This window comes from Xiphophorus maculatus, chromosome 21, assembly GCF_002775205.1.
Source record: "Xiphophorus maculatus strain JP 163 A chromosome 21, X_maculatus-5.0-male, whole genome shotgun sequence".
NCBI classification, from domain to species: Eukaryota; Metazoa; Chordata; class Actinopteri; order Cyprinodontiformes; family Poeciliidae; genus Xiphophorus; species Xiphophorus maculatus.
In genome coordinates, this window is record NC_036463.1 from 3,950,322 (window position 1) to 3,975,951 (window position 25,630).

Here is a 25,630-nt window from a genome sequence, read left to right on the forward strand (position 1 = left end):
CAGCCACAAATGAAACTCAGAGGGTTTAAAACAACTAAACAAAGACATATCCATCCAAATTACACACTTCAGTCAAAAGAGGCACATGGGCTTGTTGGGAAGGAAGTGATGCTGCACCAGCTGAGCTTAATGAAGTTCCCTGACCTTGACTACATCTGTTAAAGGGAAAACGTTCACGTGGAAACCGGGAGGGAGGGCGAGTGTAAACACCTCAGTGGACGGAGTCAGCAAGACGCCGGCACTTTGTTCGCTCCATTGTTTGTGAGGAGATTGATTGTGAACTCTAATGGGCATGTCTGTGCATAACAATGGCTGTGTAAACAGAGCGATGTGGAGCGCACGCTGTGGCGGGGCCCCACCCCCACCCATTGCTGTACCTGGTGTCAACAGGATGACGGAGGTGACGATCAGCGAGCAGATGACCAGAATGACAAGGAGGGCGATCGCTATTCCCTTCCAGTTCCTCTGCGGAGGGTTGCTGCCCACCAGCTCCTGCAGAAGACGAAAGAGGAGAAGAAAGCTCATCAGTGAACGATAACATGAAGCTAATTAGGGCAAAAAAAAGAGAAAACGAACAAGAGAAACTAAAAGAGCAACATCAAAACAGCGGATGATACGTAAACGCTCCTGGGAAGACGAGATTGGGGTGTGAGTCAAGGACGAACATGAGTCAGAGTCGCAGCTTCTCAAGGAGACGTGGCGGCAGCAACGGCAGCGGGAGGAGGAGGAGGGGAGAGAATCCTTAATGAGCCGAGCATCAGCAGCCATCACACGCAAACGAATGTGACAGATAAAAATGGAGCTCATGACACGTCGGTGAATTGCAACGCTTGGTGATGGTGCAGAGAGGAAGCTTTGGGGGCTCGCAAAACGGCTCTGAGTAATGAGCAACCTTGAGGCATATTTTATCTGCCTGACCTATGAATCCAAAGAGCAACGAGCTGATTGGGGTTTGGTGTTGTTCTCTATGAGGAATGGCTCTTTAAAAGCTAAAACTAAACAGAGCAACTCTCCCGGAACAACATGGAGCAACTTAAGGAGGTGTATTTATACCCAAAGCAAAACAGAATTAAATGGATTTGACACATGGTGATCTGCAGCAGGTGGTTCTGGGAAATTACTAAGCAAGCAGTAAATTTGCTCAATTTATTACAGAAAATTTCCAAACAGTGCAGTCAGCAGCTTATTATTATGAGTGTACTCTAAGTTTCCATTGGGAAGCTGTTACGGCCTCTGCTTTGTCTTCGTAAAGCCTGGTGTCAAACCTTGTCTAAAGTTAAACCAAAGCTATTGGTCGGTACGCCGATGACAAATGAATTAATCTCACCAATTTTCTGTTACTGATACTTTTTAAAATGTCTTGTACAAGAAAATTCAAGATTATATTCAAACTTTATGTATAAAACATCAGCAGAAACAATGAATAGTGAAAACTATAAGAGCATTCATGTCTCTTCACATTTTTGTTGTTGTTATTCATTCTCTTATCCAGTTATTTTGCACTAATTTGTTGGTCTGTAAAGTTTGTTCTGTGTGCACAAATCGATGAATTTAAAAACAAAAAGTAGAGAATGGTTGTGAACTCAAAGGAAATGATTCATCCCCCTTTACTATGAAAGCCCTAAATAAAATCCAGTGACCAGGTTAAGGGCCACAGATACCGAGAATACATCAGACTCCCTATCAAAATGATAACTTCCTACTTTAAGACATTAGACAACAAATACAATTGAATATGCATTAATATAAACAGTGTAGATCGTCTTAGCACTAGCGCAGAAGCTAACATCTACAGTTTCTCTTATCTCCACTCTTTGGGGTTCAGCCACTCAAACCCAAGAAAAATAATTAGCTGGTTTGCAAATGGCAGCCATTGGCATGTCAAGAAGCATTGGGTCTTCATTTTCTCTTGAATATTTAAGATATACTCCACAAAAAAAATCTGCAAATTTGCAAAGTTTACGCTAACAATACAAGTTATGTTCCAAAGAAAAATGGATGCGCAGGGTAGTCAAAGATTCCTTAAAGTCGTACAGCAGACACATCAAATATTATTTAACTGTATGCAAATCACAGTTAAATAATATTATAATAATAAACTAACAATGTATTTGTGTTACACATTCTGAAATGCAAACATTATGACAATATCAATATGTGCAGAATCACAACTAAAAAACACTTTCAATATTTGTTCTCTGATTTTGAGAACAAATCCCAATTGGATAAACTCTAACTACTAACCCCTGAATCCTGTGTATTAGCTAAGATTTTGTGTTTTTGTGCTGCAAAAATACAAAATTTTACCAAGTATTTTTGGTCTAGTTTCTAGTGAAAATATCTTAGTACACTTGGAATAAGACAAAACTAACTCACAAGTGACTCTTCAGTTAAATATATAAGCTTGTTTTAAGTCAATATTTCCTTCATATTGAGAACTACTGTAGTTCCACTGGCAAATTATTTCAATTATAACTAGTACATTTTCATGTACTTTAAGGAATTATTGACTTAAAACAAGAGCCTACATCTTGCTGAAAAGTCACTTGCAAGTTAATTTGGTCTTATTTCAAGATATTTGCACTGTAAACTAGACCAAATTAGACGACATATAAGGTTTAAAATAATTTTAGATGGGGATATCAACGTAAAGGAGGCTAAAATCTAGACAAACTACAATGATGTTTGTTGTAGTAACGTGACAAAAGGTAGAAAGATGAAAAATTATGCAAGATGTTTATGAAAAAACTTGAGCCCACCAATAAGTCCTGAATGTCTCCCAAGCGCTAAATCATTAATAGCAGGGAATCTGCCAAAAGCCTCATCAAGTATAAACTGTTAGAGCAGGATTAATACGTTTTTTAATCTATTTGTAAAGGAGAAAATGTCGAAGCGGAGCACACACTTCAGGGACCTATGACTGCGGTGTTAATGAATACACACCGAGGCTTTAATGAAGCTGAATGGCTGAGCTGAGAAACAAACCTTTTAGTGACCTCTTTCCCAACATAATTGAAAAGAGCCCAGGAAATCATTAGTCTGCAGATAAGGGCAATCAGGCCCAGACTGTCCATTACCCACATTCATTAAAACCAAGAACCAGTTCGTTAGTGGTACGCTTATTTGATGTCCAAGAAGGACACATCAAGCAGACACAAGAAGGAGAAGGTTATTAGGACTTGGATTCTGATGCGATACATCTGTGAGGTCTGCTGGGTTTACAGTGTTGAGTTTGATTTCCTTTCATAGGCTAATAACTAGAGCTGTGTGTTTTGGCTGACCTTTACAATTTAGCTCACAATCTTTATGTGTTGAACTATAAAACAATGAAAAGAAACAATTATTCCTCCTGCTACTAGACTGATAAAACATGTTTATTATTATTTTACACTGTAAACCTCTGGAGGTCAAAGACCAAAGCTGCAAAAGAAGCTAAACACTACCAATACTTCAGACTAGTAGTTTAGAAAATTTACTTATAATAATAGTAATAGCTCACTTTCTAAGTTAACCCAAAGAAAAGTTATACAAAAATCTGAAATTATATTCATTAATAAAGAGGCAGGCTCACAAATACGCTTATAAAAATGTCTATACTCCAGTCTTTAGTTCATGTTTTTATGTTCAGGCAATTTAATAAATGAACTCTCACCTTGACCAGACATTTATAGCTTTGTGTCCATGTTAGCGACGGGATTTGACTCCTTCGTTCGTCACACAAAGAAACACATCTACCAGCTATGTACCGCCATGACGCACTCCACCACACATTTGTTGAGACTGGGGTGATATGAAATTTATTTTAGGGTTCGTCTGTGAATCTACACTTGCAATAAGCATCACCTACATAACTGCCCCCTGCCGTGTTCAGTTTATCTGTTCACCTGTATAGATACACCCGCCGCGCTCTTCACTGCCACCAGGCAGCAACTCCAGCAGGAGAAAAGCCGCCGTACTCCAATCATCACGCCAGTTATTTTAAGGATGCTTACTGGTCCCCCACAAAAAAACTATAAAAACCCGGACATTAGTGAAATCCTCCCAGACTGGACTTGAAAATTGGACGTTATGCTGCAAACATTTGGCTTTAGTCAACAACTCAAACGGAAGTGAGAACGTTGCGCAATATAAATAATCATCCAGCCAGAACACAGTGCGCTAATTAATAAAACATAATTTAATTAAACTTTGAGGCAGATAAATTTTCCTCAAGAAATGTTAATAATCGAGTTACTCAAATAATTTGAGGAATCATTACCACCCTACTTCAGACCCATGGTAAAATCGCTTAAAACTGTCTATTTTAAAAGTTCAAATACCAAATATACCTTAATATTAGGAAATGTGCGATATTGCATAAAATTCTTATCACAATATATATTGTGATGGGTGGCGGTAACGATACATTGCGATATGATTTGTATAAAAGAATAGGAACGGGGGAAAATCACATAATTGAATGGAGTGAATATATTTGTATGTATTTAGTGTTTGTGTTCTGTGTATCTTTTATTTGCGTTTTAGAACCCTTGCTTTGAGTGAATGTATAGAGAATAAAGGTTGACCTGTAAAGTGATGGAAACAGATCTCTATTTTCCCTTTTTCAGCATGCAGCAGCACCAGACTCACCCCTGGCTCGGTGTCATGTTTCACACTCTGTGGCTTGAATAAACAGCAGTAATGTCTGTGCTCACTCTGCACATTCGCACATGACAGTTGGTGAGAACTGAAACAGACTGGGATCTTGTTTTTATTCAGGTTTGGGGCTGTATCCCTCACACTTCTGCACCCTCTCTGTCATGTTTTGGTCACGCTTCAACCCTTCCTGTCAGCGAATCTTCCCTTCAGTCTCTTAACATTTTATTTATTCAATGTTCCGGCAAGGTCTGAGGTGCCACTTGTTCCTTTTTTTCTTCTCCTTCTCATCGGTCTTTTTTTTTTATTCTTGTTCCTGCCGGTCGCTTGTAATCACCTCTACATTACTTCAGCACATCAGGTCTGGCTAATTAGTCCATTTGTTATTATAATTATAGATCATAGAGGGGGGATTGGGAAGGTTAGGCAAGGTTTTCAGCCTGTCTGTTTTCCTGAGTTCAGTGATTAGCCCTCAGGATTAACACAGAAAGCTAATTTTGCTCCTTTTTCAGCAGCCTTGTTGTTAGCATAATTTAAAACATTATACTGTGTTGGTACAATTTCTCTTTTTGAAAAACTGTTTAGTTTATTAGTGACAAATAAGAGCTATTCTAGCTGTTTTGCAGCTTCAGGTGCTTGTTTAGTCTTAATTGGCTGTCGGCTGAACTCTGTTTCTAATTAGTCAAGCTGCAAACGTAGGCCGTCTGTCTCCGACTGTGGAAATAGAAAGGGCACAGTTGCTTTATGAAGACTTTATGCTCCACAGTCAGAAGAAAACAGGATGATGTCTGTTATCTCGATGTGAGTTGTTGAAGTTTGAGGTATTGTATGTCAGAGAACTGTCAGTGCATCACCAGATTCCTGATTGACCGACAGCAGCATCAGCACTGGCATCCCACAGGGGTGTGTTTTCACCCCACTGCTTTTCTGAATGTACAAAAATGTCTGGACCTCAGTGAACTGTCTACGAAACTCTTGATCAGTGACAGTGATGAGCCTTCATTCAGACAGGATTAGACGGTCCTCACTAGATATCGATTAATAAGTTAACCCAAATTTGACTAAGAGCATGTCAAAAATATCTAATTTAGCTGGACAATAAATTATCCCTGAAACTATTGTGATAAACAATAATAATGTTGTTTTTAGACCATTTTAAAGAAATATAGTTTTCCACCAGTAACCAGACCAATAACTTAAACTGGAAGATAATTTAAAAAACAATAAATAAAACAGAAATAAAAGACACACACACAACCAAAACCATAAACAAAATGATTATTATAAAAATATTGATCACCAGAATGGAATTTATCAAGCTCATTTTCACTTCGATTGCATAATTATGCGATCAATTTATAAAATGTAATTTATACGTTTATAATTTTTATATTTCATGAAAATTCATGAAAATATTGTCTTATTTATATAGAATTTTACATGAATCTATACATAGTTGGCAGAACGTTGGACGCCATGTTTTTTAATGACTTACTGCATGAACAAACTTATTCACGAGGTTTTAATTGCGTTTCTTATTTAGTAGAAACACCACATTCGCAAAATCGTATTTTTTCAACATTGGCGGAATATTGACAAAATTTTGGGCACATGTATAAAGGAAACACAGCTAATAACAGGCTGATAGCAGGCTACAATCATGTTAGCTTTATGATGCTAAACTGACTTCATGTATTTTACCTGAAGACGAGAAGATAACGTCTCTAAAAACATTACAGTGTGAATAATTAGTGCTTAACTGTAGAAGATATCTGCAACCTACTGAATGCAACCTGGATTTCTGGTATTGTTCATATTTTATATTTTAAGCCGGTTGTACGACAATGCAGGGAAAACCACATCAGTGGAGAGAACTGCCATTCAAGGAGACTGCAGCAAATAAAGAGAGGAGCATTCCTCTGCAAAGAAAATCTCAGAGTGCAGCAGCACTACGCCAGGAGTCGATCTGCAGAGAATAAGGACTTCTTCCCTGACGCTCTGACAGACACCTGCTGTTCGCTCGCACAAGCTGCCAACTGAACGGATCAAACTTGCAACAGGGCCCAGACAATTGGGAAAGAGATCCAGCTCATAAAATAATAAGAACCATGTCTCTCAGCTCAGATGTAGACTGAAACATGTAGCTGGGAGAAATGGAGGAAGATAAAAGTCTTTTACTCTACAAATTTAATAGGAACTAAGGATGCCTGAGGGTTTATGAAAGGCTTTCTCTTTGAGAAACTTTTGTAGATGTATGGCTTTAAACACTGAGGTGTACCGATAAGAGACAAAAACAGAATGATAGATTAAATTACACACAGACGTTTTTTTGTTTTTTTTCCCTCCAGTCGAGGCATAACGAGATCTTGCAGTAACGAAGTAACTTCTTGGGAATGTCTCTACCAGCTTTTCACATCTCGATTCTGTCATTTCTGGCAGATTTTTCTCTGATTAAAAGCTCTGGCTCAGTCAGACTGAATGGAGATCGTATCCTTCCCAACTTTCTTGCCAAAAACTGGCATAATTTCTCAGTTGGATTTAGGTCTTGGCTTTCACTGGACCATTTTAGCACATTTATAAGCTTTTATCTAAATTATACTATTGCATTTCTCTGTGTTTAGAGTCATTTATTGTCATTTGATTGCTACATTTTGTGGTATTACAGAAATAACAATAAGATGATAAAAAAAACGTACTTTTTTGCATTCTTTTTAGATAATTCAAATGATCAAATCAAGTTTAAAAAAACCCATATCCATTCAAAATGAACTTCATGAGGACACTAGTTTCATAAAAATAAATTGATATTTACCACTAAGCTGCTCACAGTACCTGCATTTAATCATGTTTTCAAATGCTTTGATATTTATTGAAAAATGCTTTTAAAGTGGAACCATGTAAAAATAAAACCCCGCCCCCAAAAGTGGGCGGGGTCAAAATACAATGAGAGGATGGTCTAAAATGGAGATGAGTGGAAAGTTGGGGCGGGCATATTGTATATCATTTATGGTGTAAATTTTGCAAAATTTCCCTGATAGATTTCAATTATTGTAAATTACAAATACAAAACAGTATGATCGGAAATGTTATTTTCGCTTTTTAATCCGCTAGAGTATCAATAAATTTGAAAATATGGTTAAATGCTGTTACGGTGTGCAGTGCAGTGATATAAATCAACCTTTTTTAAAGTAATTGTTTCAAATGGGTGTTTTTCAAGAACAGTATTTGTGTTTGTGGCTTTATTATTGCAGTCACAGCCCTACAGTTACCTACAAAAAATAAGTAATTTAAATTATTTTTTATTATCCTTATTATCGCAAAATATCGCAATAATAATCTAAGTCCATATCGCCCACCCCTCAACTTAATTATATTTTGTCACTAAATATATTGTTGCTATGTTTAGCAACTTTCCAGGCCCCTATACTGACTTTTTGTTTATTCTACACAAAAGCGTCTAGCACTAACACAAAAATATCCCAATAAAAATGCCTCTCCAAAAGTCCAATTAAAAAGTTTCATCTGAAAAACAAAGTTTATTTGGAGATTAGTTGCTCTTAAGGGATTTTAAATATTGTTAATTTAAATTTATTGTAACAATACATCTGAGCAGCACAACTTCAGCATGTTTGAACAACAGCTTTCTTCTTGCCACTCTTACACAAAGACAACAGTTACAGTTGTTATAAAACAAAATAATAACATTGCCATGTACATATAATTATATAATAATTAAATGTTTTGTGCTGGGAGTTGTATCCGCCTCTCAGTGACGGAAAATAAATAAACGCTTGGCAATGAAAGGGTTAATGATTAAAGCAGAGCTTATTATCTGATGGTTTCAGTTTCTCTCTCTAAAAGTTTCTTAGTTTAATTTCTGAGTAGAAGATGTGGTCCAGGCCCAAAATTGAGGGATTTAGTATCTCCGCTTGTTTAATCCTCCTCAAACCGACTTGATTTCTGCAGAACCATGAACACATTAATCTGAAATCTTCTCCCTTCTATAATTTAAATTTTTTTTCTCAGTTTCCTTTTCCGTTTCCCCTCTCACCCTGGTTTGTTTTTCTTTAAATTAAAGATTTAAAAATCGAACTCGCCTGGGTTTATCTGTGTTTCACAGGTCAAAAAGCATCCGAATTCCTCTAGGCAGGCTTGTCATTCTTGTCCATGCCGGGCGCAGCAATGGGCTGCAAACAGACAAGCTGTCTTATTTGTTTTCCAAGACAGGAGAGAGCTAATTTACAACCGGACGGGGTGTGTGTGTGGATGCAAATGTTACTTTTTGAGGTTTTCCCACCTGATTTGTTTGATTTGAGTATGAATCTCTTCCAGTCCATTAGAGAGCACCTGACCTCTCTCTTCCGTCTGAAATCTGCTTGTTTTTAATACAGCAATGAATATTCAACAAAGTAAAAAGGAAAACATCATATTTTATCTATAAATATGATTTTTACAGTCCTATAAATTCAGGGCTCCTTTATATGCCAGTCCACATTGTGCAGAGGCAATTAATCACATTTAGTCTGCTTGATCATCACTATGGAAACAGTTGAAATAAACAGGGTATTTATCCCTATGGCTATAGCTCTTCTGCATGGTAAACACTTAATGACACAGCTAAGCAAGCGATGAGGCACACGCGCATGGGGAGCGCGTCCCCTGCTTGCATCTCATGCATAACGCATGAGGGCAAATTTCAATTTGTCAGTCCTCACACAGATTCTTCTTCTTAGGAAAACAAAAAACAATACAGCCAGAGTGAGTTTCTACTCGTTTCGTCACCTTTCCACGCAGCGGTGAGCGTCTCCGCGTCAGTCAGATGAGGAAAAGTATATGAGCAAAACTTTATGAGGCTCTGCTCAACAAAAGATCTACGTTTATCTCTCAGGGTGGGAAATAACCCGAGTTATTCCTCAGTTTAGCTTTTTGTGCAGCTACTGTTTAAGGACCATTAAATGTCAAAAAACTGTTAGAACGTAAACGTAATTTGCTCTTACATTCAGTTTATGCAATTAATTTGCTTAGTGCTGTGTAAAAAATGGAGAATACAAAATATATATATACCAAGTAGTAACAACTTTCAACTTTTATTACTTTCATCTTTTTATATGTAGCTTTATTGTAGTAATTCATTAAAATGTTGTCTTAAATATATGCAAGATATGAGAAAAAGATGTCATTTTGACACCTACAGTTAAGTTACTTTGGTTAAAAAGATTCAAACTAAAATCCACTGTATCATCTCAGCTTCCTTTGAATACTAAACATGACATTAAAGCAGTTTGACTCTGTCTGACTTTGTTGAGAACTGATCATAATTTATTCATCTAAATCCGTCTGTAGACGGTTCCACTCACAAAAGGTCAAGAGATCAAGTCGCAGGCAGAACCGAAGAGATTAAAGAGCAAATGTATTTATTTTTTTATGTATGAGACCTTTTTGCTGGGATGTTTTTTCAGTTGACGACTTATTTGGAAATATATAACTTATAAAAAAAATATGTTTTTTTATTTGTTTTTCTTTCATTTCTAAAACATGTTTTAGTAATTTAATGAAGTGATGTGTGGACTCCTGTACGATGCTGCAGCTAAATGTAAATAAACTAAACATTTCTATATTGCCTAAAAACCAGCTGTAGTGTTTGTGAGCATAAAGTTCCTCAGATAAGACAACATGTTGGCTTTCAGCCTGAAATGTTTTTTGACATGTCCACAGAAAGTATTGTGGATACTTTGGACTGAGGATGAGTTTTAGAAATGTCAGGAAAGAGGAAGACGACACAATTAGTTTCTCCAAGGTTTGAAAATCTGAAACTTATCCTCTGTTATTTAAATTAGATCCACATAGATTACAGACGACAAACTCTATAATAACCTGTGTGGGTTAAGTCAATATCACTGCCTGCAGTTTTTCCATCTCAACACCTCAGAAGGCAAATCCACAGTGTTAACTTAAAACGCATGCACTCCATAAACAGATCACCAAACAGCAAACTGTTTGCACAAGTTTTACCCCAAAGACTGGGAACCAAACACGTTTATCATTAATGGTTTCTGTTTCTCTGTGTAAACAGTGGATAAGGCTTCAATTAGGTGCAAAACCTGAAGTGGTGAATGTGCATAAGCAGTCGTTAGATTCAGTCTGTTGAGCTCTTATCAGAAAATAACAGTTTCCAAAGAAACCAAGAACAGGCACATCGCTCTGTCTGCCACTCTTTGAAAAGCCTTTAGTTGGAAATGACACATAGCATGAAGGAAAACGTCTGCCCTACCATCAAAAATCTGAAAATCAACAAAAATATTTGCTCTTTTCACATGAGAAAGTTTCAGCTCCAGGTGTTTCTGCTATGAAACAGAGGATGAGTGTGTTGGAAATTATTCCATGCCTACTTTTAAGTACAGTAGAGGACAAACCCCGCTGCTAGGAAAAGCCCTGGGAAATTTCTTAGACAGCATGGCATCACTTGCTCTTTGAAATACAAATATATTTTAAATTGCTTTAAGTGTCTACTCGACGACTTAAAATGGGCTTTCACTTGGTTAAATCAACAAAAACAGGCTTTAGCAACTACAATTTAAGTCTTTAAGACCTCTTCAGAACCGTGATGAATACAATTTAAGTCCTGTATCAAAACAAATCTAGAATACTTACACATAAACATGTATAGAGAGAGATTAAAATTGTTTTGTAAACAGTTACACTTATTAGTCTGCTGACGCAAAAAGCTAGCTAGTTAGCTAGGGTTTATTAGCATGTGACTTAAACTTTTACCTGACAAAAACGTCTCGCAAGAAAAAAAAACCCACTCCACATTATAATGATAAAAAATTAAGATATCTTATTAACCTATTTATAGTTCAACTACATTTTACACAAATTTAAGACTTTTTATTGCCTTAATTTTAGATATATGAATTTAAGACTTTTTAAGGGCCCTGAAGAAAGCATTTTTTTACGACCTTTTCGGTTTTCAGACGTACATCCTAAAGAAAACCTGCAGGGTGAGCAGAAGAGGAGACAAATCAGGAGAATTTAGATAGTTTATGAATCGGAGGTTGGCATTTATTGCAATGTTTATTATTTATCGTGATAAATTTTTATATAATAAAAATATTGATTTATTCTTGTCATGACAAATTCCAATTTTTAATGTTTAAAAGCCACTGAAACTGTGGGTATTGCCTGGATTGTTATTTTTTGTTGCCATTTTTCTCCTTTGCTTTTTCATTAAAAGTGTCAATAAATATTAATTAATTTGAAAATATGCTTAAATACAGTCATAAAAATCACACTTCTTTATGTGACTGGTGTCCTAAAGAAGCATATTACAAATGAGAATGTTTTTAAAGAGCCGTATTTGTCCTTGTGGGGCAGTGATTGCTGAGTCATACTGCCATTTTGTATGGTTATCACAATCGTATGACAAAATATTGCTGTAAAACTTTAAGCCCGTAACACCCTCCGCCACTGCCGTACGTTACAACTCCAAATTATGAGCAAAGAGCCTCCAATCCAGAGATCGGTTCCTTCCAGCTGTGGCTGCTCGAAGTCAGGAGGGCACAAAAGGAAATTCACCTCCCACCACTCAGAGTATTGGTTGCATAAAGATCAGTTTACTCTTTTTATCTGCTCACCTGCCACTTAAGTTTTATGAGATGCAGGTTTGCTGCTGCTCAAGCTCACTCGAGTGTTTTTGCATGGAAACTTTCCATCTGCAAACTAACTAGAAAGTCATCTGAGCCACTGTGGAAAACGGCGAGTGGGGTGGAATACAGAGCGGATACAGACTGGAGGGAGCACTTCACTGCAGAGTGCTGTTTGTCCCCACAGCCCACACCCACTGCCATTGGTATTCACCGCGGCCAGGCGGCAGCGCCAGCGTGTGCCGCATCTCTACAGCCCAATTTCAAATTGAAAAGCATCTTTCCCTATTGTTCTTATCTATCAGCCTTCATTCAATAACACACACTTGTTGTCGCCCTCCTGCAAAATAAATTGCAGTCATGGAAACAATATGCGGCAGCGCCAGCCGCCGCGCTCGCTTCCGGGAAATAAAACGCCCCACAACCCAATGCTTCCAGGAGCGGGGGGCTAATAAAAAGAGGCTGCTGCTCTTGTTGATGTTTATCCAGGCTAATGCTTTCTGGCCTGCTGTGTTTTTTTTTATCCCTTCCTCAGACAGGAAAATATGACCATTGATGTCCACAGAATAGACTCCCAGTCTCTTTCATATCAGAGTGTTTGGCTGAAGAGCTCTCAGAGCGACAAAGGCCCCGATGCTGAAGAGAAAGTATTTTTCTTTCTGCTGAGAATAAAAATGAAAATCACCTGATTTCACCTGCAACAGAATAACACCAGCAATGCTTGGGGATCTTGCTCCGCTTTCAAACAGAGGAGGGTGGTTACGCATTTATAAGTGAGGTCACATATTATGGCCACCACACTGAGGGCACAGCAAGTTTTCTGCAAAAACCCGAAGGACGGGAAAAGGACATGATTGCTTTTCTGGGCACTGCAGAGTCCAAACATGGACTTCTCGTCCATTCAATATGCTTGTGTGGCCATATCGTCACATTTCCACAGCGACTTTGCAGAAACAGGCATGTTCCTTTAGCTTTTGTCACATTTTGTCTCATTACAAGCAAAGACGGACCAACAAAACGTAGCACTTAACAATAATAAATAAATTAGTCAGGTTAGAATTCGTAATAGTCTTGAAAAAAAATCAATAACCTTCAAAAGTCTCATTTAAAACTGAATCCCAATATAAATCAAGCCATTCTGTGAACAAAACAGGAAGAGAATTACTTAGTTTAGTCCATCTAAACTAAGAGACAGTACTGTAACTCTGGATGAGCTGCAGAGCTTCACAGCTCAGGTGGGAGAGTCTATCAGCAGGTAAACCGGTCTGTCTTAGTTGAGAAAAGAGTAAACTTTACATTTTGTCATGTACCATCATCAAAATCATTAAAACAAATCAAATATGTTGTCAACGTTCCAGTGACTTAATTCTGAACATGCTGGGTTTTATAGGAACTCAGTGTTTCAGCTGTTCTGCAGCTTTCTGGAAGTTTGTTCCACATTTGTGGTGCATAGAAGCTGAATGCTACTCAGTTAATTTTTCAAATAGTTTAAGAAAAGACAGCAGATTGCATCAAGTCATTGAGCATGCATGGAGCGACAGTGGAGAGGAAAAACTTCCCTTTCACAAGAAAACAATCAACTGCAATTAAACCAAAATTATTCACATCCCAGGCAGATTTTCTTTAAAAATCTAATTGTTTTGTTCTGGTAGGAAATGAGATGAGATTCACCGTAAAATAAAACCTTCCAGAAAATCACACTTCCTGTAGTTGCCGCTCAGATCTTTGTATATTTTTGCTTTTCTTTTAATCAAATTATCTTTGGCAATAAACTCCAAATCTATGAGGTTGAAGGCCAAGACCTACCGTATATTTTATGTTAAAATGAAACTTCAAGTTTGTTATTTAAATCTATTTTCTATCTGCTGAGTCTTTTCTTCCATTTGGAGATCGAGAAGACGCAGTAAACACTTTATACTGTTACTGAAATTATTTCACCCTGCTTCTCTCTTCAGTTCTGCCTCCATCTTGGCCTCTTGTTCATTTGACTGCGACCATCTACAGATAGATGCTGATGAATAAATTATGATCAGTTCTCAACAATATTAGAGAGCTTTAGCTTTCAAACAGCTTTTATGTCATGTTTAATATTCACAAGGCATTAGAAAGTAAACTGGACTCTTAGTATTTACAGAGTTAGAGCTGATGTCTGCGAATAATCAAGACCGCTACTAAAAACGCTTAAATGCAAAATTTATATCTCATTAAAACCAAAAATATTTTATTTTTTAAATAAGATACATTGTAAAAGTTAAACATCAACACCTGTTGGGATTTTTAGATGTAATCCAAAGCAAACAATGTAAGGAGAGTCAGTTATGCCTCTTTAACTATTTGTATTATATCTCATTAAAACCAGCAAATGTTTCCTTATTATGATATAAAATTTGTTGCGTTACAAAGAGAAACGTTCTTGTTTTAACAAGTTTCGCATCTCGTTTTGAGACACCACTCCTGATTTTTTATTGTTTTTTTCCCAAGCTTTGGCAGCTAAATACTTCCCTACATTTCAAAGCACATTCACAAGCAAAAATGGCCCAGTCAAAGTCCAGAGGTAAATTCAACGGAAAGTCTGTGGCACCCATTCTCGCTTTAATTTTGCAAAAATAATAATAAAAAATGGAGTAGAATATATTTTGCGTATTCGTTGACAAGCTACTCCATCTAAGGTGTTAAATGTTAATAATACAAATATAACTACAAGAGATAACGTTTAAAATATATACATATATATACCTAAGTGTGATGCAAGTAATTCCATATGACCCAATATAAATAAGACATGAAAAAAGTAAATAAGCATGCACATCTAAATACGTTAACCTAAAAATAATCTATAAATGAGTGCAGAGAAACTTAGGTTTAAGTTACTCAGATTTGGGCATAAACTAGAATAAAAGTAGAGAAATATGTATTTTTCTTGTATTTAATATTTCTGTTTTTATCAAATGAATTTCATTAAAATAAAATGAACTACAACAGCAGTGATACTTATTATTTACCCTTTGCTGACGTTTCTCGGATTTAAAAAAAGGGCCATATCTTGAAATCTTAAAAGTGAACCCAGGACGATTCAACAAGTTTCCAAGTGGCGTATTTATTAAATAATTACTCGTTAATAATTACTCGCCTGCGCTCAATCTTCATTTCACCATATGGCTGCTCGTTAAACACGCCGTCCTTCAGGAAAGTTGTGCTGCAGGGTTGAAAGAGTTTCAGTTGGTAACGAGTATTCAAGCGTTTCCAAAAAAAAAAAAAAAAATCACACAAACTGTTTACATATAATTATTATGACCTCTGCAAACACTTCAAATTTTGATAAAGATTAACCGTGGCTCTCATTTCTGTGAAAATGTGTCAAAGAGATGTTTTTTTTTTTTTTTTTGCCAAAGTCATTGAAACAAGCTGAAATTAACACTTGAAATATTTTATTTTGTGTGGAAAGAATTAGAGATGCACGATATGGGATTTTGGGTCGATATTCGATATGCCGATATTTTTCATTTATGCCAATATTTTTTTCCTATACCTGCTTACTTAACCAAACTATCTGGCTTTCTCTACTGTGGAATTAAAATACTGCATTATCTTTGTCAATTTAGTCTGCTACCAAATGCAAATGCTAAAAAGGAGGCTAACACTTTCAACTTGCACATTTATTCATGTCATTTGCTCTCCAAGACAATGACACTCAAAACATTCAAATTTGACATTGTCACTGACTTGTCATAAATAAGACATTTTATATCAGTGAGTTATTTTGACGAAATGTTGGATAATAAATTTTACCTCTAATATCGGTACATACCGATACCATGCTGATAACATTGTGCATCCCTGGAAGGAATCAACTGAATAAACTACATTTTGGACTATACCGTAATGTTTAAAGATGCAACTGTATTTGTCAGGGCTATTACAGAAATAAAGACGTTTTATTTTTAAAGAAAGACCGATAAGCCTGTACAGTACCGTCCAGCACGGTCCACTGCTTCTCTCTGTTTGAGAGTGGACTCAGCTGTTTCAACAGACGAAGAGAAATTAATCTGAGGTTTGAGTGCTTGCTGTTCTGATTGTTGGGTAAATGTAACAGCCTCCACAGCTAAAGTGACCTCAGTGTGTGTACAAGAGAAAGTACAAGCAGGCTGCTCTGCGCTCGGCTGCTGTGGAGGTTTTATAGATCCTGCAGCTCGCTCCATGTTGGGGAACACGCCTCTTTGAACCCAGACGGCTCATTAAAATGTCAGACTACGAACCGCTCTTCCTACGCTACACTCACTGAAACATCACATTAGAAAGTTGGGACACTTTCCATACTTCTACAATACCTGATAGGAAATTTTGACATTTCTAACAAGCGATGCTGTGGAAAAAGAACCCGTTACTACAACTTTCTTCTGTTCTTATTTTTTTAGTCAGAATAAATTTCCCTTCATTATAGGAAAACCAACCGAACCAACTGAAGAAGTAATCACTCCTTAAATCCAGAAGCTGCTTGAGAGAAAACTGAAGTGGTCAAACTGGTCTTTTACATGGCTGTGGAAAACGTTGTGCCCACTCTTTGCAGAATAAATTGTTCTATTTCTGATGGTTTTGAAGCACCATCTGTAACTAACGCACAAATTAACTTTTTTATTTTTTGCTGATAAACTATGGAGGGACTATTTGTTTGTAAACACAGAGGATGCGTGAGCGACTTGACTGCAAAAAGAGCCGGGCCGGCCTTTACACTCTCACTGGTTGCCATAGTTACCTGCATTGATCTTGTTGTTTTAACATCAGCTAGCATGTGGTCAGCGTACTTTGACTATTTATCTCAGCGTGATTATAAATACATTATTCTATCAAATTGCCATTAGTGAATAAGATGCGTGTTAATGACCTGTAAGCATTAAATGCAGGTGAATCAATAAATGACGAGAGAAAATGACCCAAATGTCGGATATTACTCACTACATAGTGAGCAATAACGGCACGAGATTAGGGTTTTCCTAAAATGAACATATTTATTTAAAAAAGAAAATGTAATTTATATTCAAGAGACAAAGAACAAATACAATAAATTCTTCCTAATTTGGTCACAATTAAATAGAAAACGAAAAATGTAGCTGCATCCATAAAGGCAGGTGATAAATTAAGCCTTCAGAAATTAAAACTGCAGCAGATTAAACAGGAAGCAGTGCTAAAAATATAACCTCAGCTTCCTGTGGGAGTTGCGCCAGGCAAAGAGATGTGATCCTCACTGGTGGCTGTTTGTAAATAATTTTATTAGCTTAATTATAAACAGTTTAAATAGTTAGAATAATGTGTTCTGACGGCGGCTGATGGAACGTGACCCATCCATCCATCCATCCATTTTCTGTTCACCCTTTTCCCTAATGGGGTCGGGAGGGTTGCTGGTGCCCATCTCCAGCTACGTTTCGGGCAAGAGGCGGGGTACACCCTGGACAGGTCGCCAGTCTGTCGCAACGTGACGTTCTATTTAAATTGGATCCCATCTTGATGTTACTGTGCAAATTGTGACCTTTTCTTATAAACGTATTTAATTCTGCGATATTTAACCTAAAGCTGTCTTACTGCTGCCCTCTTTGGGTTGAACAGTGGCTACTGCAGTTGAAACGATACAACTTGGTTAAAGTCGATGTCACAGTCTGCCGTTTGCGTAGAAAACCATGCGAGTCACGCCACCGCTGCGAGGCGGGAGTTGAAATTGTGAGCATTGATCGGCAGTTTTTCAGTTTTCCACGTGTGATTCATTTGTTCTGTGGACACAAAGTGGAGCATGTCCGATAAGAAAAAACTTGCCACATTTGTCGTTTTCTGAAACAAAAGAAGATGACTTTCCTTGTCCAGACCACACATTTCTGGCAGTCGATGCTGTTAGAAATGTGTGGCCCATACTTAGCCACACCGTCAGTGTCTTGTAGCTCCGCCCACTTTGGTGGAGTTTTTCAAAATGGCATGCCTACGCTTTCAAATTGGTTTTAGTTCCACGCTAACGTCACAATGCTGAAATGTCAAACTCAAATGGTTCTTTCTATGTAGGAGCAAAACACGATTAATTACAAAATAACAATATTTTAGCTTCTTCGATCTGGGTGACACCAATTAGGGATAAATTCAATTCAAAAATACTTAATAGATCCCAAAGAGAAATTAGATCTTATTGTTAGATCTTTGCTGCTTGACAACACAGAAGACAAAATAACGTTTTCCTCTTTGATTCAGTTGTGCAATCACTTTATTTTAGCCAAATAAAGGAATCGGTAATCGCTTTCCAGACAGATATGTGTATTTCTTAGCTGGTGTTGCTTTCAGGGATATTTTTTAACCTACTTCATGTTGTCAGAAAGGTTCTAATTTACCGATCAGATAGTAATCAGGCTTCATGAATCTGATCTAAACTCGGAGCTAACTGATGATTTTTACAAAAACGGAAGAGTAAAAGTAACAAAAACATGAAAAAACTCATTAATCAGAAGGAAATATTAACAGAAATGTTGAATCAAAGCTTTGTGATCCGTTTCATCGATTCAAGATTTTTTTACGGCAGACCCTGACGCCGAAAACCCGCTGCTCTTCTTTTGAAAAGCAAGACGTAACGAGCTCTCTGAGGCCTTGGCACAGATGTTATGGATGCCTGCAAGTCCGGCAAAGTGTAAGAAAAGACCTCCAACCTGTAGAGAAATAAATCATCCCAGAACTCCAGTCACACGGATTTAAAAAAGAACAAACCGCCTCAACGAACTCAGCAATTTCACATGAAGGCAACTTCTGCAGCTGCTCGGTGTCAGAGAGCAACTATCTGGCCTCCATGTTGGAAAGAAAGTTTTAATGTCACAAAAGAAGCTCAGTTTGTCGGATTGACATTGATTGCTTCAAGTCGAACAGCACTTTGATTTGACACCAATAATGATGAGTTTTCAGACTACCAGCTCCTTCTCCACCTCTCAGCTTCGCTCTATGCTTTTATTTCTGCAGAAAGCAGAAAAAAAGCAGTTTATTCATTTATTTGACTCGGTTATTCCCAAATAGAATCCCTCGATTATTCCCTATACATCATTATCTTTGTTGCATTTACCGCAACCTGCTTTATGGTTAATTATTATTATTATTAAAGATTAATAAATTATATAATATAATGTAAAATCTTAACAGATGGAACAATTACTACTTTCAAAAATATATAATTGCAAAAATAAATTTACCTTTGGGTTCAAACTAAAATTATCAGGCTATTCACAATAAAGCTCAAATATAGCCTTCAAAATAAAAGCATAGACATTAAATGTAATCAAATTCTTGAAAACGTAGGTTCAATTACAAGAAAGGGGAATTATGCTGCCATTTCAAAATAAAAGCTTTAGTTATTTATAGTATATATTAGTTCAGAAACAAACATTTGCACTAAGTTGACCAAGCCAAAGACAAAAAACTAAAATGTTAGTCTTTCAAAATAAAGCACTCATACATTCTCTTCAAAATAGCCTTCAAATTAAAAGTTTAAAGATGTAACACAGTAAATTCTTTAAGCAGGTTGGCTCCACATTAACATGACAGAACCAGACCTGAATATGTGATTATGTTGCCCTTTCAAAATAAAGGTTTGAGACACTTTACAAATTAAAAGCTTTGATACTTCACAGTTTAAATTTACAAATTAAAAGTGTTGATACGTCACAGTTTAGCTATTTGAAATGGGTCTATATTAGAGTAAAAGTTAAAAGTTTGGAATTTCAAAGTCAATATTAAAGACACCCTTCAAAATAAAAGCAAAGATGTCACTGGGTAGAACCTTACAAAAGTCGTTTCATGTTACTAATGTGACTAAACCTGAAAAGAGGATGCTGCTGCCCTTTCAAATTAAAGCTCATTAAAGAGCATTTTTCAAAGTAAATGCTTTAATATTTCAGAGTTTAGACGTGCAAAAATTTATTTCCACAAAGGAAAATGGTCTAAAACAGATATAAAGAAAAGTTATTAGCTTGGCCTTTCAAAATAAAACTTAAGGAAGCCCTTAAAAAAAGTCAAATTTGATAAGATTCTTGCAATTGTTTCAATAGTAATGTGACTAAACCAGACCTGAAAAGGGGCTTAGTTGTCATTTTTTCAGTTGCTTTGATTTTTACCTGTTTACATTTTTGCAAACGTAGATTCTCCATTACAAGGTTAACTAAAAAAATACAGCTAACATTTCAAAATTAAGCTTGCTCTTTTCAAAATAAAAAGTGTCAATTTACTATTGGATAGGTTATTGTAATTCGAAGCTCCACATCGGTAATTCACGTAAACAAGGCATGAAACCAACAGATACTATTGCTCTTTCAAAATAAAACAATGAAAGATTTCAAAAAATTATATTTTTAACGCTTCAATCATTACAGTTTGGATAGTTATTGTTACTGGGCACAAAATGTTTAGCAGAAATGATCAAAGCCGTTTTAATTTGTCTTAATCTGGGCGCCTTTATGGGTCGGCTCTGGTTTTTCCTTCATTACTCTGCGGCTTCATTCTGAAGACTTTGTAAAAAGGTTTCCCACAATGTAAAAGGGAGTAGAAACAAGCTCAACGTTAATAATGAATAAAACAACAGGAATAGAGGCATGCATTGTTTTATACACAGAGCTTGTGGCAGCAAGAAAGAAATTCCTATTAGGCCTCCATATTAAAATATTGAAGACGACGATTCTTTGTATGCCTGCTGCATTTCTGCTTCTAACATTTTCCAAAACAGAAACCAGCGCTCTTGTATTTTTTCTCCACTTTCCTCATGCTAACCACACTGTAGCATAAGAAAAGGTGAATGCATTAAGGAGGTTCCCAGAAAGTAAAAAATGGCATAAATTTGTAGGAATGTTTCTTCACAGAAAGCAGAACCAGAGATTTAAAAAAACCTGACAGATTCTGACAGTCAGGAGTGAAATGATGCATGGTTTTAATTTTTTAAATGAAGACAACAAAGGTTTGTTGTGCATCAGGCCCTCTGAGTCGAGACTTTGCAGAACCAATTCCAGCTGCAAGGTTTGAACCTGCCAACTTTGAACATCAGGAGACTGAATTTTTTTTTGCCAAGCTCCATAAAAATGGACTGAACATCAATTTTCAATCTATTTTTTCCTCATTTTAGTAACTCCACATTATTTACAGAAAACCTGCTTATTGAAGAAGATGAAGCTTGACTTGTTTGCAAAGCAGCCAATCCAGGAGCATCGTTTTCCTTTGCACTGATTGGCTGAAACTCCAACAGCTGACCTAAGGAAGAGCGTTGATGTTAGCTTCTAGAGTAGCAATAAGACGCTTTCCACTGCTGCATGCTAGATGTTTGACCCATTAAAATAGTTCAAACTATACTACCAGAGGGTCTACTGCATTTACTTTTTAGGATGCAGGTTACTCTGTGAGATAAGCAGGAAGGGGACTATAGCGCAGGGCATTCTGGGTAAATACAACCAAAATAAACAAGCAAGTCTACTGCTAGCGGGAGAAATTGCTCGTGGTCTTTTACCAAAATGAAAAAGAAATCCTACAACCACTAAAATCTGACGCTACTCCATTTAGTTTATATTTTGTGAAGAATGTCTTCTTCAGAGGTTTTTGTCTTGTTTCCTTCAGTGGTTCTTGGTGCAGCTCCAGAGGTGAGGAGGGGAACAAGTTCTTCAAAAAGTTTGGTTCATCTGACAGTGCAGTGTGAAAGCAAACACAGCAGCTGAAAATGTAACATATGTTGTAACTTAGATCCCCAATCAAACCGAGTCTACCAGACTATCAGGTGTGAAAACAGCCTTAATTTTCTCCATGATCTGTCTGTTGTGAGCGTGAGTGGGAATAAAAATAGCAATAGGTATTTTGTTCCACATAACACAGTAGGAGTGTAACAGGTAAATCCTTTTATGGATGCAAACTTGACTAAAAACCCACCTGTTTAGGATTGTATTTGAAACGTAATCAATTACAAATTTATTGATGGAACTTGACTTAATGTCGTGTTTTGATTGTTGATTCTATGTTGCATTGTGTTTCCGTGTTTGATATGATGTAAAGCACTTTGAAATGCCTTGCTGCTGAAATGTGCTATACAAATAAAATTTGATTGATTGATTGATTGTTGTGTTCCTTGGTTTTATGATGCTGTTTGTTCACCAACATCCTCTAACAAACGCCGGCATCCTTCACATATGATGGATTTGGACAGTTGGACTCTATTTACCAATTACCTCTAAAGCCAGTTGGTTATTTTATTCATGGACATCAGAGTAAAAGGGGTAGTGAAACAAATCCACACTTCACTTTTCAAACGTTTATGAATAAAAAATAAATAAAAAAAACTTTACATGGGCTGCACAGTGCAGCAAGAAGGTCCTGGGTTTGATTCCCGGTTCAGGGTCTTTCTGCATGTTCTCCCTGTGCATTGTGAGGGTTCTCTCCAGGTACTCCAGCTACCAAAAACATGACTGTCAGGTTAATTGGTCTCTCTAAATTCTCCCTAGGTGTGAGGGTGTGTGTGTGTGTGCATGGTTGTTTGTCCTGTCTGTCTCTGTGTTGCCCTGCGACAGACTGGTGACCTGTCCAGGGTGACCCCGCCTCTCGCCCGGAACGTTAGTTGGAGAGGCACCAGCAGCCTTCCAAACCCCATTAGGGGATAAGGATGTCACAACATAGACATAAATTATTGTCCATATTGTCTCATAAAATCCCAACAACAAGGTTTGTGGTTGGAACTTAGAAATTTCAATCCAAGTCTGGCTCTTGGGTTGCCAAGCAGTCAATTACTGGTGAGGGGAAATAAGGATCCTTCTAAAAAATAATTTCAAACCAAAAAATAAAAGAAAAACTTGACATTTTCCTTCTACTTCAACTATTGTCTATGTTGTATCTTTTGCATAAAATCCCAATTACACAACAAAATTTTCGGTTGTAACTTGAAAATTGTGAAACAAAAATGTTTACAAAGGCTTCATTATCATTGCAGGAGACAGTGTTTGCTTGTTGCAATCCCACTCGTAAAGATAATTACACTCATCACGTCGTTTCGCTGGCCAAACCGTCTCCATCTGTGTGGCTCTAAGCTCCTCTATTGGGCTTTTCCACACTGACACAAAGCCTGACATTTCAATTCAAGCCTGGCACTCAGGTTGCCAAGCAGTCAATTATTGGTGAGGAGAATGCACTGAAATAAGGATCCTTCTAAAAACAACCAGCACTCTGTGATCCTGAACAAATCCTCAGCTGTGTGCCAAAACAGTTAGGGCAAAGTGAGAGGCGGACGAAGCTCTGGGCTTTGACGGACACGCTCAGTAGGCTGCAGATAATGAGCCCTGATTGTCACACCTGAGGATTAAGGTGCCCGGCCAATTGGTAGACTGAAAACATAAATGAGTTGCAGTAAGTTAACTTGAGTGTATCTTGATTTATCCTTAAAATGTTCTGGTTATGAGTGACTCAGCATTTTATTCTACCACAACCCTGCAGCAACAGAATCGATTTGTCAATAAAAACATTCATTCTTTACCCTCCTCTTTATTCCACTCCCCATTTTCTAACAATCTATACCGCCGATGCTTCCATCTGAAAATAGCCTCTCTTCTTCCACAAGAAGGGAGCAGTTTGCTCTCCCACCAGCTACAGAAAAAGGAAAGGATGATGCAGAGAAAAGAAGCAAGCATAACTCTCCATCTGGGCATCAGATCTGAACACAGAGACGCACCCGGTGGTCAGTCGCTTTATGATGAAGATCAACTGTCAAAAACAAAAAGACGGGTTTTTGTAGGACTAGAGATGAAGGGTTGATCTCTGCAGGCGATCAGTTGGATTCCAACGTTCTCAGAGATCAGATGGGCAACATCAAAACCACAGTCGTTACTTTAAACGCTGATTTTTTTTGTAAAGTAGCTCCAAGATATTTCTGGAACATTTGCTTATTCTTCTATTTTTAAAAATAAATGCAGCTTGGGAAGCTGAAATCCCCTGGCCCAATGCGGCTTGTCGCACTATTGGCTGGTGTTTGTAAAAGCAGCCAATCGATTAGCGACATTCATTTTCTTTGTGTCCCCCGGAGTGTAAATAAGAGTGACTGTAGATATTAGCTTCAACAGTACTGCCAAGATTGTTTCCACTGTGTGTATCGTTGAATATTAAGGTTCATTTGATGCTTAAACTGATAAAAAAGCAGAAATTAGCATTTTAGAGAGTTTCTCAGCTGTTTCTCAAATACCTTTGAGAAGTGCTTTTCTCAGATGTGCTTACAGAAATTGTCAAATGTCATTTTAATTGTCATAATTCAGATTTTTTTCCTCAGAATTCTGAGATTAACCTAAAAAAAAGGTCAGATTAGTCTCAGTCCCACACAAAATGCCTTCTGTGTGGTGAAGGCAGTGGAGGACTGTATGCATTCATGCATATTGTTGATGTCACAATGTGCAGAAAGAAAGTTTAATCTAAAACAAAAGAATTCTGTCCAATTCTTCCTCATGGCTCCCTGTTGTATTATTCAGTTACTATATTGCAGGTTTTGTGTATTTTTAGCTGACTTATCAACATGGGAATCCAAACAAATTGAAGAAAAGCTTTTGTGGCAAAGAGCTGCTTCTCCAAACCCCCAGAGAGCCTGACGAGGCAAATATTGCACTGTTGCCTCCAGAGTGTATTTCAGAACATCTTAGAGCGGCTTGGCATTGGGTTGGACTGCACCACTCTACTCTCCTGCTTCACAACAATAAAGAGAAAAGAAGAAGGTGAGAGGAGAACTGAGAGGTAGGTCAGGAATTGAAGGTGTTGAGCATGGTTGAGTAAAAACAGGAGGAGAAAAGCCTGAAACAGTATCTGTGGTGAAGGCAGTGGAGGACTGTATGCATTCATGCATATTGTTGATGTCACTATGTGCAGAAAGAAAGTGTTTAACGAGGTTTTTGTTCATGCAGAATGCCTCCTGGACTGGAATCAATAGAGTATGTCAATTACTTGAGGGAAAAGCTATTGATGCTGTTTTGTCAATTTGTCATCTAATTATACAAGCCTACACAGCACTGCACAATCCTACAGCAGAGGAGCTGTAATTAAAGGGAACTATGTTGACTTGTTGCTGTTATTGCTACATCTCTGGTGGCGGCTAATGCTTGGTCCAAATTTTAATCAATACCACAGTACAAGAAATTATTATACTGGTCTGCAACTCAAAGGAAAGCCCAATACATTTCTGTAATTTAAATAAAATAACAAAACTTTCCCATCTGTGTTATGTGGAGACAATATGCTATCTCTTATTTGTAATTGTGAGTGTTTCAACTCTGGTTATGGAAGCTTGTTTGTATTTCTCTCTATGTTCGCTTGTTTATTTTCAGATTTAATGGAAATTC

General features: G+C 37.2%; 1 protein-coding gene across 5 annotated transcripts in view; it reads right to left on the reverse strand.

Annotated features, from left to right (window-relative positions):
• dpp6 (dipeptidyl peptidase like 6) overlaps window positions 1-25,630 on the reverse strand; it is a 301,131-nt gene that overhangs the window by 71,297 nt on the left and 204,204 nt on the right. For all 5 annotated transcript variants that reach the window (XM_023326527.1, XM_023326529.1, XM_023326528.1 and 2 more), the window contains one exon: window positions 378-492. In XM_023326527.1, coding sequence (XP_023182295.1) covers window positions 378-492 — 115 coding nt within the window. The remainder of the gene's footprint in view (window positions 1-377; window positions 493-25,630) is intronic.